The sequence below is a fragment of the Choloepus didactylus genome, chromosome 22, assembly GCF_015220235.1.
Source record: "Choloepus didactylus isolate mChoDid1 chromosome 22, mChoDid1.pri, whole genome shotgun sequence".
In the NCBI taxonomy this organism is placed as follows: domain Eukaryota; kingdom Metazoa; phylum Chordata; class Mammalia; order Pilosa; family Megalonychidae; genus Choloepus; species Choloepus didactylus.
The window spans coordinates 12230626-12249063 of NC_051328.1; the positions used below are offsets into that span (position 1 = coordinate 12230626).

The 18438-nt window shown below is 54.0% G+C and overlaps 2 protein-coding genes across 11 annotated transcripts in view; both read left to right on the forward strand.

Moving 5' to 3' along the window:
* Positions 1 to 4176, forward strand: part of NLRC5 (NLR family CARD domain containing 5) — a 110217-nt gene extending 106041 nt beyond the window's left edge. For all 8 annotated transcript variants that reach the window (XM_037816400.1, XM_037816396.1, XM_037816402.1 and 5 more), the window contains one exon: positions 409 to 4176. In XM_037816400.1, the coding sequence (XP_037672328.1) occupies positions 409 to 520 (112 nt within the window). In that variant the 3' untranslated portion in view covers positions 521 to 4176. The remainder of the gene's footprint in view (positions 1 to 408) is intronic.
* Positions 4177 to 9457: 5281 nt separating this feature from the next.
* CPNE2 (copine 2) overlaps positions 9458 to 18438 on the forward strand; it is a 52858-nt gene continuing 43877 nt past the window's right edge. Inside the window, exon 1 of one of the 3 annotated variants that reach the window (XM_037815856.1) lies at positions 9458 to 9672. The gene's annotated coding sequence lies outside the window, so the exon portion shown is untranslated. Of the gene's footprint in view, positions 9673 to 9947; positions 9967 to 18438 lie in introns of those variants that run through there. The other 2 variants (XM_037815857.1, XM_037815859.1) reach the window with 2 other exon arrangements.

An 18438-nucleotide genomic window follows, 5' to 3' on the forward strand; every position in this document is an offset into this window, starting at 1 on the left:
GGGGATACCATTCACATCAGAGACATGTTAGATTTCTAGTAGACAGTAATAAAGTGTCTTATTCTATCAAAATCAATATATTGTGACAATTGGGGATGGACAGAAGTAAAGTGTCTTGAAGAAGGGGAGTCTTTTCCTTATTTGCATAAGTGTGTATAAGGCATGGCCCTGGCTAGGGTTATTAGCTCCCAGGGGAGAAGACTGAGTGGGAGAAGTCAGAAGGTACATGTGGGGCCACCATTTCTCTAAAGCAGCCACACTGGTCTCGTACCTGCCTCTACTGGGTAACTCTGGGCACAGCTCTTCCCCCTCGGGGCCTCCGTCTCTCCATCTGCAGATAGGATGGGGACAGAGCCAGAACATGAGTGAACAGCTCCCAGAGCTGAGTGCCTGTCTTTGTGCCCGCAGCCTCTGGAACAACCCCATCGCCCCCAACATGGCCCAGAGTCTACAGAGCCAGGAGCCCAGGCTGGACTTTGCCTTCTTTGAAGACAGGCCCCAGGCCCCTCGGGGTATCTGACGATCCCTCAAGACCCTGGGAATCCAGCCAAGTGATGACAGCTCCCATCCGCCAGGGCAGTGGGCTCAGTAAGGGAGCCTCCGGTGGGTGCCCCTGCCGCCTGCCTCAGGAGGGAGGGGCCCGTTGGTCCTGCTGCAGCCCTCTGGGAGGACTTTTTCCAAGACCAGGAGCCTGCTGTGGCCAAAGGAGTATCCTGCATCACAGCAGACATGTGTGACCAGTTGGGAACACGTGGCACGATGTGGATGTCATGATGCGATGCAAGACATAGAAGGTCTAGAGGGTCACGTGAGGCAAAAGGACTTGATGTGGTACTTGCAGTGTGGCACAGAACATGTGGGACATATGTGGCCAATGGCATAGGTGCTGTTGCCAAAAGTGGCAGGATGAACATAATTGGTGGTGCATCCATGACACACGACAAATGTCCATGTCATATGACATGAGACTGGCCAGATGCCCTCAGGCTGGTCCAAGATCTAATTTATTACTTCTTTTGTTAAAGCCAAATGTGTATTTATAGCTTGTACTTCCAAAGCAGCCGAACCAAGGAAAGTCCCCCTCCCAGGGCTGTGGAGGGTGGGGGGTCCATGCACTGACCAGCCCAGCGGCCCGAGGGCCAGAGTTCTAGGTCAAGCTGAGGATTCAGCCAGGAGGCCTCTGGATGAGTCCCTTCCTGCCTCTAGCCTCAGTTTTCCCATCTGTAAACTTGATGCCCCTCTCCCTTTTTAAATGCTGGCTTCCAAGGACATAGGGCCCAGGTCCAAGCCAGCCTGACCTTGGGAGTGGATAGGCCCAGTCTCTCCTGTGTAAGGTGTCCAAGGAGGTGGCACTGCAGGACAAACAGACAGGGCCACTGGGTCCAGCCATTACCTCAGTGAGTTCCAGGTTAGCTCTCGGAGGCTTCACATATTACACAGTGTTCTTGTTACTTCCAAGAGGGACCAGGGGAGCTCTGCTGTACTCTAAGCCACGTTTGACCAATATATGTGGACAGTCTCCCAGTCTCTGTGTCTGATGTGTCCTGTCACCCCCATTGAAGTTGGAAGTGGCTCACAGCTGCCCAGGCAACTAGAGAGCAGGGCCGACAATGGTGAGGTGTGCTGAGAGGGGCCCCGGCCTGGGGGTCCGGAGACATGGGTTCAAGTCCAGACTCTGTGACCAGATGACCATGGGCCGGTCCCATCCTGTCTCTGGAGCTTACCTGCAACAGGAGGGTGTTACAGGTTCTCAGGAGTGTTTGAAACCTAGTATTTAAACTTTTCCTGAATCAACTGTCAGTATTTAAAATGGGAAACTTTTATATAAAAATCCAGATTTCGTGCTAGTCTAGCATCATTCCCACTTAACGGTCACCCACTGGAGCCGCCTGACTGAGCCCTTCAGATGGGGTACACGTACCGCAGTTGCCACAGACCCCTCCTCTCCCTATTGTCCTGTCCTCACCTACCCACCTCCCTCTTTTAGCTGGTTGCCTGGCCCTGGCGGGAGCCTGCAAACCCCTGGCCTAGAGGGTTTCCATGGGCGTGGGGAATGTTAGGAGCAGGGCTTTGGAAGTCAGAAGGGCATGGGAGTGGCTCCCTGTCATTGAGGGCAGGAACCATTTCTGTATGATGGATTGGAAACACACATGCAGGACTGTCAGAGGGCTCAGTGGAGAATCTGGTACAAAATAGGTCCTCATTACCTGCTAGTTCCCTTCCTCTTTTAGGGTTGAATGTCATATAAGGTGGGGAGATGTTTGAAACGACAGGAGAACAGCACCCTGCGTCCCTCACCTGCCTGTGGGCAGCGAATTGGACAAGCTGATCTTAGGGGAGCCTTACTCCAGAACTGCGCCCATTGCCCACAGCTGGGCCGGCAGACTGCAGTTACCCATAAGCACCACTGGAGGGCAGGCTGGCCCACTGGCGATTCCTGCGATAACTTCCTCCTCCCTGGGACTCAAAGGAAGTTAGGAGGTGATGATGCTCAGGGATGTTCCCACCTGACCCAGGAGCCTGCTGGTGGCTCAGCCAGAAGGCTTAGCCCTGACCTTTGCCACCACCTCCCATGTTGTCCCCGGCCCCCCCGCTAAGCGTGAGGAGAAAGTCCTCCAGCTGGATGCCAAGCACCCACGCCCCACACAGGGCCACCCTTATCGGGCCAGGGTCAGGGCACACTTGGCACCGAGTGAGGACATCAGCCTGGGTACGGGGGAGGGACGGGCAAGCAGAGGATCCAAGAAGTTGTCCCAGAAATACTGAGCCCAGAATTCTGTCTCCCCTTCCCAGGACATGATGACAAGGTGACCTTGGGCCCCTCGGTGCACCTTCCCACAAAGGTGGGGGGAGGATGCCTCCTCTCCTTGCCCAAGACTGAGGGGTGAGCCCCTTAAAGCCTGACGGTGCCTCGGCTGAGGCAGTCATGGCTGAGGAAGGAACGGCACCAACCGAAAGTGCCAAGCAGAGCCCAGAGCTCAGGGAAAATGTTTTCACTCTTTACTCACATATGATTTTTCCATTCTCCCTTTTCCTGTCCAAGTTCTAAACTCCGAGACACTTGCGGCAGCTACTGTGAAATAAACCGCTGCGGAGCTGGCTGGGCCCATATTAAGTTGGTGTGAAATCACCTTGTCTATTTTATTTGAAAACTTCCTCTCCTGCCACCTGTCTGCTTGGAGGCCTTTACTATTTTTCTTTCCAACACTAATGGGTCCAGTTTCCCTGGTCCCTTCTCCCCAGAGTGAGCTCAGTCTAAATATATACATGAAAACAAATAAAATTCAAAGAGGAATAAGGCTATAGGCCAGTAAGTAGTGAAGTCAAAAATGGTGGTCTTAATTTCGGCACACGAGCCTTCTCACCAAGAATCTGATCAGGCTGGTAAATACTCATGTCTATCTGCAAGGTTGCAATAAGCTCATCTGCTTGATCACTTGGCCTCCATCCTATTCTCTTAGACTAAATGCCCCCCTTTCTGGTGTGTTACGGAACCTCCCCTGCTGGCCCCACATACCAGGCTTCGAGTCCTCCCAAACTGCCTCGTCTGTCCTATCCCTAAACAGACACACCTGTCTGAAATCCACTTCTCAAACTATAAAATTACAGTTACAGATACCGCCATGTGCTTTGAATCACCTGGGGATCTTCTTAAGCAGGTTCTGATTCAGCGGGTCTGGAGTGGGGCCTGGGATTCTGCATTTCTAAGGAGCCCCCAAGTGATGCCAAGGCTGCAGGTCTATGGACCACATTTGGCTTAGTGACACTGTGGGCCAGTGAGTGGTTTGCATGATGACTGCACATTAGAACTGAGGCAGGCTAGAGCAGGGACCTGAGAGGGGAGAGAAGATACCATGAAGAAGTTCTTGAGCAAGGACAGTTAATCAAGGTCAGGAGGGCCTGCCTACCCAGACACCCTGCCTGGGGCTACCAAAACACCCAGGGGCAGCCGACCCACCCAAAGGCACTATCTACCACCAGGCGCCAAGCTGGAGAGAAGGGAGGGGAGGAGGAAGAGCCCAGAACAGGGAGAGGGGGAGAGGGGTAAGTAAAGCTAAGCAATAAAAGCAAATTGCCCCAAATGTTGGGGGCCTCTCACCCCCTCCCTTTTCTTGCAAGAGTGCCCGCACGCCCTTCTGCATGTGTACTTAATAAACTTTCTACCTGCTTACTCCATCTGTGCTGTGCCCCTGGATTCTTTCTCGCATAGCCAAGAACCTAGAAACTCAATGCCAGCAACAGAATCACCTGGAGAGCTTTTAAAACTACCTAATTTTAAAAAAAGTCTTTAGAGACACAAAGGGGAGTCTAAAGTTGTATGTAATGGTGCCTAAGAGTCTCCCCCTGAATACCTCTTTGTTGCTCAGATGTGGCCCTCTCTCTCTCTAACTGAGCCATCTCGACAGGTGAACTCACTGCCCTCCCCCCTATGTGGGACCCGACTCCCAGGGGTGTAAATCTCCCTGGCAATGCAGGATATGACTCCGGGGATGAATGTGGACCCGGGATCGTGGGACTGAGAGTATCTTCTTGACCAAAAGGGGGATGCAAAATGAGACGAAATAGTTTCAGTGGCTGAGAGATTCCAAATGGAGTCGAGAGGTCACTCTGGTGGACATTCTTATGCACTATATAGATAACACCTCTTAGGCTTTAATGTATTGGAATAGCTAGAAGTAAATACCTGAAACTACCAAACTCCAACCCAGCAGTCTGGACTCCTGAAGACAATTATATAATAATGTAGATTACAAGGGGTGACAGTGTGATTGTGAAGACCTTGTGGATCACACCCCCTTTATCTAGTGTATGGATGAGTGGAGGAATGGGGATACAAACTAAAGGACAAATGGGGTGGGATGGGGGGATGATTTGGGTGTTCTTTTTTCACTTTTATTTTTTATTCTTGTTCTGGTTCTTTCTGATGTAAGGAAAATGTTCAGGATAGATTGTGGTGACGAACGCATAACTATGTTATCATACTGTGGACAGTGGATTGTATACCATGGATGATTGTATGGTGTGTGAATGTATTTCAATAAAACTGAATTTAATAAAAAAAAATAAAAAACAAAATAAAAAAAAAAGTCTTTAGAGAGCTCCCCAGGTGAGTCTACTGTGCAGCCACGGTGGAGACCCGCTGGTCTGGAGCGTGTTCTCCCTCAGAGAGGCTGGGAGGCTTTGTGCCCTGAGAGGGACTGGGTGTCCTACTGACCATCCTACAGCAGATGAGGAAACAGAGACCCAGAGATTTTTTTCCAACTTGCCCATAGGAACACAGCTAGTAAGTAGCAGCACCTGGAATCGAACCTGGGCCTTTCTGACTCTAAACCCCACAGGTGCTCCCTGGTTTCCTGGTGTGTAAATTCAGGGCAAGGACCTAGTTTCTTTGGCTGCAAAGTTGACCTTATGGTTACTTTCAATATTCCCTCAGGGAGAGCTCTGGATCCTTGCTCACCTGCCCTGCCTGTTCATTTTTGTAGAAAGTCAGCATCTGCAACCTCCTCTAGACCTTGGACAATAATCTCAGCCACGATCTCCCCCCTCATTTGCAAATGAGAAAAATGAGGCCCAGGGAGGGAAAAGACTTGCCTGCGTTCACACAGCGAGTATTTAGTGGGGCTTAGATTCCAACCCTGGAGGCAGAAGGAAAGAGCGGCCTTGGGGTGGGCCTGGGCTCGGTATTGAACCGGCGTGTGCGTGTGTGTGTGTGTGTGTGTGTGTGTGTGTGGCTGGGTATTGAACCGGCGTGTGTGTGTGTGTGTGTGTGTGTGTGTGTGTGTGTGTGTGTGTGTGTGTGTGTGTTGGGAGGGCTGTGCGCCCTTCCTGGGCCCTGCTTCTGTCTCCACTCCCACCCCTGCCTAGCTAAGGCCAGGCCTGAGGAATGGTGTGGCCCCAGCCAGAGCCGGACATGCCTTCTGGGTGCATCCAGGACTTCCTGGGAAAGACCTGGGCAGTGGCTGGTTTGATAAAGGACTTTGCAGGGCTGGGTTCAGAAGTTCCAGGGCACAGCTAGTCTCCCTCCAACCTCCCAACCACCTTAGTGAAGAACCCCTCGCATGTCTTGCAGCTCCCAGACCTCCCTCTTTTTCTGATGCCACATGTTGCAGACACAGCCCTGCACACACCCCTGGCTGCACAGAAAAAGACCTTTGCTCTGAGGAGGAGGTGACAGAGGGGAGATTTCTCCAGAGAATAAATGCCACCTGGGGTCCCTTGGTTTAGGAGCTTGGAGACACAAGGGTCAATCACATCAGCTGGCCCTTAGGCCCCCCATCCCCATACCCACTCCAGTGCAGGGCTGAGGACAGAGGGAGGTGTCAGGGGCTGAGTGCAGGGGGTGGGACACCTGGCATCTTTACCCAGGATTCTGATTGGGGTCCATCCCTGCATTAGGGTGGCCACAACTCTTAAACTTAAAAATAGCAGTAACACCACACTACAATGTTCTAGTGTCCATGTGTCCCCAACACTGTGCTAGCAACAGCAAGAGGACCATCTCATTAAATTCTCACAAACATCCCATGGAACAGGTACTCGTATCCCCATTTTACAGAGGAAAAAACTGAGGTTCAGAGGCTTGAGTGACCTCACCCTGCCAGTACCTGGAATGGGTAGGATTCAAAACTGGGGCCATGACCCCATGCCTGAGACTTGCCATGACAGCCACTCAGATCCAGCTCTAACCATGGACCCCTGAGGGGAGCCCCCAACACTGCTTGTCTCCATATCCACCCCCTGTTGGAAGACTGTCTTTTCCAAAGATGGCCCTCTCGATAGGTCTCATCCCACATGCTCTTCTTACAATGTGACAGTGACATGCCTCTCATGGGGAGGTGGGGTCTGGGCTCCCTCCTTTCAAGCTGAGTGAGCCTGTGACTACAGTGGGAGGAACATTATGTGACATGCAAAACATGGTAAATTTTTTTGTTATTCAAAAGATGGTAAGTCTCCCACCGGGTTCTCTTGGGATGGCCACTCTTGTGGCCCAGGCCACACAGGGTGGTCACAGCTGGCAATTCCAGCTGAGGTCCCAGATGACAGCTGGCATCAATTGCCAGATGTGTGTAAGAAAGCCTTCAAGATGACACCAATCACAGTCTGACTGCAACTGCCTGAGAAACCCCAGGCAAGAACAGCCCTAGCTGAGCCAGGTTGGCCTCAGAACTGTGGGAGATGAAGAGGAGTGGGCTAATTTGTTACGTAGCATAGATAACTGGAACATCCGCCCTCTCCTCCCCCCACACCTGAGGCCCAGCCAGGACCTGCTGTACGGTAGGTGCTCGTTTGATGTGTCTAAAGTGTACTGGCGATCCTGACGAGTCTGATCTGTTTGCTCAAACTGCTTGGACTGTCAACATAAACACCTGGATGGCAGGCATGGACACACATACACACCCAGATATAGGTCTATTTGGGGAAACTCAGGCCTCCCACTTATGCACAGAGAGGTCTCCACTAGGGCAGAGACTTTGTTCAACATTTTGCAATAATAGCCTTGTATTTTGTGTACACCAAGGACGCACATGGTGTGTTGTCAACATTTGATGGCACTTGGCCTTAACCAGCTGACCTCCAGGCTCTCCTGATTCTGGTCTTTTTAAAAGATGCTTTATTGGGATATAACTCATATACCACAACATTCCCTCCTTGAAAGTGTACAAATCACTGGCTCTTAGTTAATCTACAGAGAAAGAATGAAACCCTGTACCAACAGCACCATTCCCCATTCCCTCCTCCCCATTCCCTGGTAGCCTCTAATCTGCTTCCTGTCTCTGGATTTGCCTATTCTGGGCATTTCTTATGAATGGAATCATGCAATATATGGTGGCTTTTCTGACTTCTTTCACTTAACATGTTTTTAGGGATCATCCACATTGCAGCATGTAGCAGTATTTCATTCCTTTTTGTGACTGAATAATATTCCATTGTATAGCTAGACCATACTGTGTTTATACACCCACTCATCAGTTGATGGATATCTGAGTGGTTTCCAGTTTGGGGCTGTTATGAATAATGCTGCTGTGAACATTTGTTTTCATTTCTCTTGCGTACATACCCAGGAGTTGAATTGCTTGGCCTTTGGCCTTTGTACTGTCCCCTTGGCTGGGCTCCATTATCTCCCTCCCTCCAGCCAACCCAACTACTTCATCTTTCCATTCTCCTAGAAGAAACCTCAGCGTTAAAATGAGAGGATTCTGGAGACTGGAGCAACCAGGGAAGGCTTCCTGGAGGAAGTGGGGCTGGAGCTGGGTCTGAGAACATCTGCAGGTTGGTTTGCCCCAGGGCTGGGCTGAGGGTTTCAGGTGGAAGAAAGGAGAGGAGAGCTTGGAGAAAAGAAGGATGGACGGGTGTCAGGCAGGCAGAGAAAAAAAAGATCAGAGCCCTGGGGCTGTTCACTGGCAGCCCCTCCAGGCAGCAAAGTGCTTGTGACTCAGAGGGAGCTGCAGTGTGAGTCTCCCAGTTAACCCTCACCAGCCCGGATTGGAAAACCCACCACCAAAATGCTAGGCATTAACCCTCAATTGGCCGGTCCATAAGCCCCTGGGTCAAGGATTCTGGACACTGCCTTGAGCTCCCAAGGGCAGACTTGGCCCCCACCGCCCATCTGTTTAAAGGAGGCTAGCCATCGTGGTGAACTTAAGGGGGGCGGCGGAGGGGGGCGAGGGCACACAAATACCTGTGTAGCCAGCCACATGAGCGCCAAGCAACAGACTCATCTCTTAAGAACGGATGCCTCTCCCAGGGAAAAAGGAGGCCTTTGCAGAAGAGGGAGCCTCCGCTCCAGGGATTCAAGAACCCGCCTAATTGCCCTCACACTGACGAGTCACCGGCTCCCTTCAGACCCGTCTTTGTCGTCTGTCAGAGAAATATGTGTCATCTTCCCAACCTCTGGCAGCACGAAAATGCCGAGCTCTTTTTGCTACAAAAAATAAATAAATAAAAAGGAAGAAAACACTGCGGTCCTAGTGCTGCCCAGTACTGCCCGGCATCAAGCCCTGTGGTGTACTCCCGAGGGCACGGGCCTGCGCTCATCAGTCCTTGGGGTCGAGGCTGCAGAGGGCGCCCCGGGGGCCCCGCAGGCCTGGGCTGAGCCCATCCCTCCGTTCCCTCACCCGAGGCCCTGTGCGCCGGAGATCGAAACTCGGAGGGGCCGGAGACTCCGGCGACGCTGGTCCCGGGAGGGCGCGAAACAGCCTGGAACCCTTTAGGATTCCGGCCTCGAACCTTGGGACTCTCAGAATTCCGGCCTCGAACGTTCGGGCCCCAGCGACGCCGAGCCCCCAGAGTGCCAGGGCGCGCCAGCTGCGGGTTCGGAGCAGCGGGCGGCAGGCGGGACAGCGCCCCCGCTCCGCCCTCGTGGAGAGCGCTCGCCCCTCCAGGAAGCGCCCGCCTCGCCTTCCCATTTCCCTCCCCACACCCGCCCCCCCTCCCCGGCCGGAGGGAGGAGCCCGAGCCGCCGCCGCCGCCGCCGCCCGGCAGGAGGACCGGACCCCAGCAGTTAGGAGCGCACGCGAGCGGGCCATGGCCGCGCGGGCAGCACCCTGAGCCCGTCCCGCGCCCGCGGGCCTGGAGGAGCGGGGGGAGGGGGTGCCCGGGGATGCCCCGGCGGCCGGGAGCGCTGGCAACGGCAGCCGCGAGGTGAGGGCGGCGGCGCCCGCGGGACGCGCGGTGAGTGGGGCCCGGGAGAGTGAGGTGCGGGCGGGGCGCCCCGGCGCGAGTGTTCAAGTTCGGCCTTGGGGCTCGACTCCGGCGCTCGGTTGACTCAGCTCCGACCCCGCCACGCGGGGGCGCCCCGGCGTCGCCCCGAATTGCAGGGAAGGGCGGGCGGGGTGCGGGAGGAGGGTGGCGCCCTTCGGGTTCCGAGCCCAGACGTTTGAGGGACTCTCCTCCCTCCCTGGAGAAGCCCGGAGGGCGTCTGGAAGGTGGAGTCCCCGCCGCCACAGCAGCTGCTGAAGGCTTGAGGTCAGGCTGGCTCCTGGCAAGCACTGGCCCCTCTCCGCGTCCCCCTACCCTTGCCCCCTACTCCGCTCATCTCCGCCCCAGGGAACTGCCCGAGGGCTAGCTCTCTGACCGGGAAGGGGAAGCGGAAGCGGAGAGGGGGTGTGGAGCTGGGCAGCTTCCCAGAGACGGCGTGTGTTTGCAAACTAGTTTTTGCGCAAAAGCTGTCTGGCACCTGTGTGTGTTTAAAAGGGGGAGGGGGAACACTGAGATAGAGCAAGGCCCTTCTGCCTTCCCGTTTCCAGAAGCGCTGCTTCTCTGAAAATAGAGGGTTACCACTCCCCTCTTCTCGTCTAATCCCCTGAGTCTCCCGATCGCCCCTCCCCCTAGTTCGGCCAGTCTTCCTTTGAGAAAGGGGCACCCTCAGGAGGGAGCTGTGAAACCCGGGGCTCTGGAAGTCAGTTGGGGATCATCTTGCTGCCCCAGCGGGGGTGGGGGGGGTAGTGATAAGGGTAGGGGTCTGGGAGAATTCTCTGAGCTGCCCTTTGTTTTGTCTGCCCTGAGTTTTGGATTGCTTAGGGGTGTGGGCTGTCACTGAAGGGTGGGGCTTTTTCTGCTCCCACCCCACCCCCCACCCCCACTTCGGGGGCAGAGCTTCTGTGATAAAGGTCTGGGAATCCCTTCATCAGCAGGAAAACAGGCATTTTAGCGGTGAGCTTCTTAGGCAGTTGCAGCTGCCTGCAGAGAGCGGTGATTGGGGGGCCCCCCACCCAGGGAGACTTCAGACTAAATGCCCACCTCTTTCACTAGCTGGCAGTGGGACCTCGGCCAAGCCCCTCCTCCCCTCTGTGCCTCAGGTCATCCTATGTAAAATGGGCTAATCCACAGTGCCTGCCTGGAAGCTGGGTGCAAGCGTAAAGGAGAGATTTTATTGCAGCCGCCTTGACAAGGGCCCAGGGAGAGCTGGGACTGCCCCCCACCCCAGGGCAGCCGGCTCAGTGGGAGGGGTCACCCAGGCAGGTTTCTCCAAGGAAATACCCCGGGGGGCTTAGGCTGTGGACTTCCGGGTTCTGGCCCTCTGCCACTTCTTGCCCGCCCTGCCTTGTCACCACTTGGGCTCAGGGGTTTTTCCATCTGTAAAATGAGGCAAACCATGACACTATCTGGCTTCTGGGCTGCTGGGAGGCTCGACGCAGCGAGGTGTGATGCACTTCAGGAAGAGTGAGGCCGGCGGCCGCGGTGGTATTTCAGGGGGCCCTACCCCTCCCAGTTAGCCATGAGAAAGGATGGGAGACAGAGCCTCAGTTTCTCTGTCAATTGGTGATAACAATTCTCTGTGTGCCTTTATAATCTTTAGGGTGAGGTGTATGTCTTTAATGGTATCCGCGAGGATTAAGTTAGAAAGCAAAGGGCTTGTGGGCCAGCACTGTGCCTGGTACCTGGGAGGCCCTCTCGGTAAACTTAACTGTCATCATTATTCATGGCAATACTCATATGCCCGCTGTGGGTAACTGCGTTCAAGATTCCTCCTGGGATTTTCTCAGGCCACCAGTTCCTGTCTCCACGGACTCCTCCCTGGAGAGAGGGGCCTTGGACCCCAAACATATATGTGTGATTGCCAGGCTGTTCTAGGGGTCTGGGTGGTGAGGGTCTAAGAAGCCCAGGTGGAGAGACCACGGGGGTGGAAGATACGGTCCAGGTGCCCCCCGTTTCCCCATCCTTGGTCTGGCAGTACTGGGTGCTAATGAGTGAACAGAAAACAAAAGCGCATTCTCTAATAATTCCCCGGCTCCTACGGGAGCACTGAACTTGAACTCCAGGCAGGGTTCCCCGCCCTGGGAAGCCCCAGCCCAGGGCCAGGGTCTTATCTGCCTGGTGGAGGTCTTGCTCTCCCTCCTCCAACCCTTGCAGACTGCACTGGGGCTGCTGAACTCTTCAGGAATTCAGCACCCCACCCACACCCCACCTCTTGGAGAATGTGCCTTAGAAAGGGGCAGGATCTGTTCTCAGAATTTTGCCCTCATGCCCCTCTCACAATCCCTCCCCACTACAGGACACAGCGTGGGCTCCGTGGGAGCCAGGAGGCCAAGTCACCTTAGGGTCTCCCCTAAGACTCCTCACTGTCCAGGTGAGGAAATAAGGGGTCTTAGGGGAGCTGTGGCTGCCTAGGATCCCACAGTGTGTAAGAACCAAGCTGGGGTCAGAGGTGTCTCCTGACTCCCAACCCAGTGTCCTCTCCCCTCCTTGGGCCTCCCGGCCTCGGCTCCTGGGTGGGATCAGGGAGACTGGGCTGCCCTGTGTCCTGGTGTTTCTCCACTTGCCCTGCACATACCTTCTTCCACGGAGGGGAGGGATTGCATCACCAGCCCCGATCACCATTGCATCTCCCTGCCTTATTTTTCTCGGAGCACACGGCACTCTCTAAATAATCATCTTTTGTACTCATTTGTGCATCAGCTTGTCTCCACCCCCACCCCTGAGTGTCAGCTCCATGAAACAGTGAGGGAACAGTGTCTGCCATGTTCAGGCCCACCTCCCCTGCACTGAGAACAGGACCTGGCACCATGTGAGATGAATGACTGAGTCTGTCCCTTGGCCTGGCCACCTGCTACACGGGCCTGTGATTGGGGGGTGGATCCTGGAAGAGTGATGAGCTTGCCCCTTCTTGGGCCTCAGGGGATCCCTATCTCAACATGCAGAATACTGGGGGACCCACCGGTGGAGGAGGGATAAGTTCTGGCCTGGGGCATAGGGAAAAGCGAGTGTCTGGGGGTGAAGTGGAGGAGGCAGTGGAGATGGCAGCTGCTGCCCTGGGTGAGGCTTCTGCTGCCATCACCAGCCCACCCAGGTGACTGAGCTGCACCAGGGAGCACACTCCATGCAGCCCCGGCCGAGCATCTGGCCTTGGTTTCTTCATCTAGGAAATGGGGTCCTAAGAACAGCAACTCCCCACTGCTTTCTTCCTGGGGTTTTCAAGGCCGGGGTGAAAAGGCTTGTAAACTGAAGAGGGCTGTGCCCAGGTGTTGTCATTCCTCTTTCAACTGTGACTTTGGGTCCACTTCTTCCAGGAAGCCTTCCCTCCTCAGACAGCCTCTGTCCAGTCATGCAGCAGGTGTTTACTGAGCAGCTCCTCTTTGTCAGGGACTGTGCTGCGTGCTGGGGATACACTACAGAGCTCCGAGTGAGTGGAGTGATGGAGAAGAGGCAAGCAAATGTCAAAGAGACCAGAAAACGTCAGATAGTGAACAAGGCCATAAAGAGAAGAAAGCAGGGTGAAGCGATTTGATGGGGGGAGGGGGTGAGAAAGAGGGGTCAGGGAGGCCCCCCAAGGAGGCAGCCACATATGAGTGTGGTGTCAGAATCGACTGGAGAGCCAGGCATGGTCTCTCTGGTTTAAAGCTATACCTCCGCAGTACATATCTGGGGCCCAGCAGGTGCTCAGTAAATATTGGTTGAATGAATGAATGAGCAAGGAATCTCCAGGCAGAGAAACAGCACATGCAAAGGCCCTGGGGTGGGAACATGCTTTAGCGTATCCAGAAGCTCATTCTCCCCGCAGCTCAGCTCTCTGTCTCCCATGTGTGTCATCAGGAGCTGGGGGCATCTGGCCTGCTCTCCATGCCCACCCTACATGCTCAGCTCCCAGCAGATGACTCCCCACTCCTCCCTCCACCCAGGCCCCATCAATCTAGTCTTTCAGAGTCACGCCTCTGCGGCCCCCACTGGTAGGTGGTGCATGTGCTGGTTAAGAGCATGGATGCTGGGAGCTGGACTGCCTAGGTTCAAACTCTGGTGTGCCACTGACTACTGAGTGACCCTGGGCAGATTACATGATCTCTCTGTGCCTCAGTTCTTCGATCTGCAAAATGTAATTGTGCCTGGGCCTACCTCCTGGACTAGTGGTGAGCCATAAATGAAATGTTGGCCCACAGTAAGCCCTTGGCCAATGCTCTGATTTCCATCTCCTCCGCTGAAGAGTGGATATGGCGTCCTTGGCCGTAAGGACTTGTCCGAGGAGGGCCCAGGCCTGACCTAGAGCCTCCCCCCAACTCCACCCCCCGCCTCTACCCTGGGTTGTGGGTCTCTTGCCTCCCTCAGGGAGGCCCCTCTGTACTGAACTGGTGAGAGACCCTGGTGGGGTGGGCAGCATGGGAGCCTCTAAACTACCAGGAGCCATGACACGGGAAGGCGAGAGCCTCATCCTCAGAGGGGTGTGGGCAGAGGGGGCACAGCCACTGGCAGGAGCCTACAAAGGGACTTCAGGCTCTGGGCGAGTCCTGGTGCCTTTTCAGGCCCTGCGGATGGGAGATTCCTAGGCAGGAAAGACCTAGGGGCTTTGTGGACTCTCCAAAGCTGGAAGGAGTCTTGGCCATCCTGGGGCCCAACCCCTTCATTTCACAGGCAGGGAAACTGAGGCACAGAGAGGGGAAGGGACTTGCCTGAGTTCAAACAGCGTTGGGAGCCCCACCTGTCTCCTCGTATCCCCTGAATGGGAATAGGCCCTAGGGCTGTGTCCTAGTCCCCGAGGCTGCCCCACAGCCGCCTCTGAGTGATGGTGGGTCAGGATGACTTGGGCGGAAGGTCACTGTCACCACACCCTCCACCCTCTGTTAGCCTGGTCTGCTCTCTCAGCCTGGTCAGATCGACTCTGCCGAGGCCCCTGCAGAACTTTCCACAGCCCAGAGTACATCCACGCCACGCCTCCCTTGCTGATTCCTGGGAGGTGGTGGGGGGCAGGGGGTGCAGCACCAGCCCCACTTTGCAGAAGAAGGGGCCACCTGATGCCAGGCTGCCCCTCGGCCTGCGGGGCCGGCCCTGTAGTGAGAGGCTGGTGAGCTCCCCGTGCAGGACTGAGCTGAACCAGGGACCCGGGGGGCCCGAGGGAGGCCCCCTCCTGCAAGGGCTGGAGCTCAGCAATTAGGTGGAGGTTACTGAGAACAGGCCCCCTCCGCGTGTGGTCTGGCAGAAGTCAGGGGGCCCCAGGAGAGGCGTCAGGGCCGACCCCTGCTGCAGCCTCCTCGCCGTGCTGTCTGCATCTATATTTATCCCGGTAATGGCCTGGCTGCCAGTCGGGAGTGCAGTGTCTTCCGAGTGCAGCAACCGGTGCCATAGCTAAGGTGGGCGAGTGTGGAGACTCCGCCCCCTCCTCGAGGAGCGCGCTCTCTGCTCTGTGGGGCTGCGTGTGCGCCTGGCAGGAAGGAGCAGGGGCAGCAACGCATGTGCAGGGAGGGTCCTGAGCAGTGCAAGGAGCTCGCGGCTGGGGTCCCCAGAGAGACAGGCCTGCAGGATATTGGGGTATGGGGCTGTGGCCAGTGGTTTGTGCACGTGGCCAGATAAATTCTAGAGCCTTTTGGCTTGAGGGACGCAAAGCACTGTGACTCCAAAATTCCAGAATTCCCAAATCCTGGAATTCTGTGAATCTGATGCCACATGATTCTGCAATTCCAAGATGCCATGGTTTCTTTTCCTTTCACCTTTCCATTCTTCCTCACTTCCAACAAACATTTGGCTCTCATTCTATTTCTCTGTGTGCTGTGAACAGCTGAGATGAAAGTAAGTCTTGGTCTAGCTTTAAGCTCAAGTGAGGGTGATGGTTCCTAAGCCAGTGGTTATATTGTGTGACATGGTAAGTGACCCCCCCCCCCACCAAGGGCTGGGAGCTCGGGGAGGGGGGCTTCAAAGTGGGGAGGGGAGTTCCCCAATTGCCTATTTTTTTAAAAATGTTTTGTTGAATTATATAACAGACGTACAAAATAGAGCAGACATCCTATTTGACCGCAGACACTGGACACACCTCTGTTACCAGCAGTCAGATCCAGAAGTAGGAACACGAACAGGACCAAAGCCCCCAGGCGCCCCTGCTAGCCTGCTAGTCCACAACCCCCCGTCCACCGACGGCCCCCCTCCAACCACTGTCCTGACTTCCAGCATAGATTTGTTCTTAACTTCATAGAAATGAAATCACGCAGGATGGACTGTTGTGTCTGGCTTGTTTTGCTCAACCAGTCTGAGACCCATCCATCTCGTAGGCATTGCCTCCGTGCTCACTGAGGGGCCATGCCTTGAGTGGACAGCCACAGCTTCTTCATCCCGTCTCCTTTTTTTTTTTTAATCATTTTTTTATTGTGGAATATAATATATATATATATACACATAAAAGTGATAACTTTCCAAGTGCAATTTAACAAGTAGTTAGCAAATTTCAAAAGAATGTTATGGGTTACAGTTTCACAGTTTCAGTTATTTCCTTATTGTGAAATATAACATATGCAAAAAAGTGATAACTTTCAAAGTACAACTTAACAAGTAGTTATATAGGAAATTTCCAAAAATGTTATGGGTTGCAGTACCATAGTTTCAGTTATTTCCTTATTGTGAAATATATCATATATTTAAAAAGGTGATAACTTTCAGATTACAATTTAACAAGTAGCTATAGAACAAATTTCAAAGGATGCTATGGGTTACAGTTCCATTGTTTCCATTCTTTCCTTCTAGCTATTCTAACACCTTAGCAAGTAAGAAAAAGAAATTGTATACAGACTCAGTATTCATAATCCTTTGTTAAATTCCATCTTGTCTGTTGCTACCCCTTCCTCTAGTTTAATCACTTTTCCGATCACCCTGGATGTCTAGGCAGTGACCACCCTAACTTGTTCATGTTGAAAAGGGGTGTCGACATGGGAAAAGGGAACACATGTGGTTGATGTTCTTGAAGAGGCTGATGCCTCTGGGTTTTCCCTTCTTCTTTTGAATGGCCTTTGGAAGGTTGCCGGTTTGGGGCTGTTACGAATAGTACAGCTGTGAACATTCTTGTGCGTGACTTTTGGTGAATGCACATGCACATGTCTCTTGGGCATGGCCGGGTCGACATAGGGGGTACATGTATTTCGCTCGAGTCGGCCCTGCCAAACATTTCTCCAGAGTGTTTGTCCCAATTTACCCTTCCACTGGTTGCTCCACATCCTTGCCAACACTTGACGTGGTCAGCCTTTTTTTATCTTGGCTGTTCTGGGGGGTGCTAGTGGTATTACATTTGGTTATACTGAGTCTGAGTTTGAGGAACGAAAGTTAGTCGCATGAAGGGGGAAGGGCATTCCAGGCAGATGGAACAGCATCTGCAAAATTATGGAGTTATGAAAAAGTATTGCGGGAACTCCACCTGGTGCACACACAATTAGAGCCAAGGGTGTGGGGGAACGGGCCTTGGGAGCCACACCTGAGAGTTTGGACATTGTCCTGAGAACAGCGGGGAGCCACAGGGAGGTTTTTCATTTTGAGCCAGCACCTACACTATGTCAGGCATTGTGTAATTTCCATTTGATGTATAAGAAAACTAAACCTACTCAGAAAAAAACAAGTGATTTGTCCAGAGTCCCATTAGCTGAGGCCCTGGAATGCAAGGCCTCTCAGGTTGAGAGCATATGGGTCTGAGACCCTAAGGGCCAAAAACCCTTTGGGCACATGATTTGACCTCCAGGCCTCAGTTTGCTCGTCTGGAGAATGGGGGTGTGATAACATTTGGCTCAGGGATGTCGCAAGGCTTGTCGGTAATGCACTCGGCACAGCGCCTGGCACAGGCATTATTTTTAACTCACACTATTGTTGTTTCACAATTAGTATGGCTGCACCTAACCCCTCCCCTGTTTGCTGCTGACTGAGCAGGAGTGAGCTCTCCTAGCTTCTACACTTAGGAAGGTCTGGCCCAGAACTCCAGCCCCAGCACCTTGCCTTCCTGCCCCCTTGGCAGGTCTCCTCTCCCTGCAGCTAAGGATCACCATTTGTCTACTGGATCTTCTCATCTGGGAAATGAGGTGAAAGAGACAATTTAGACCTGGGTGCATCCAAGCCACGTTCCTACTCCAATGTTCAGTCAATGCAGCCCCGACAGCCCGTGGCTAATGGGCGTTCTGGTTAGCCCAAGGGTTCAGTTCACAGACCAACCGTTACCATCTAGACTGGGAGAAGTCTGCTGAGAGTTGCCAGGAACTCAGCGTGTGAGGCTGGCAGGGCTTCTGTCAAGACCAACCTCCTTGTCTGCCTAATTATGTCAAGTGCAGGCTCACCCAGGCCCATCCTGGGGTGTGGTCAGCCACTGAGTGACCAATTTGCAGCCTCTGACCTGGGGCTCATTGCTCCCAGTGTGGTCCAGGATGGCAGCCTCAGCATCACTGGGAGCTTGTTGGAAACGCAGGCTCTCATGTCCTTCCCCAGACCCGCTGAATCAGAATCTGCATTTTTAATGCACTCCCTACCGTCAGAATCCCCTGGCTGGCTGACTGGCTCAGCACCTGTGGACGGGCTCCACTCTAGGGATTTTGACTGAGCAGGTCTTGGTGGGGCCTGAGATGCTGCATTTCCTACCGGCTCAAAGGAGATGCTGAAGCTGCCTTTCTGAGCAAGAGCCTAGAGCCCCTTGGTGAGGCCCTGCTGTCAGAGAGCAGGATTTGCTGGATGGGCATCCCAGGGGCGACGGCACCTGAGCATGGGTGCACC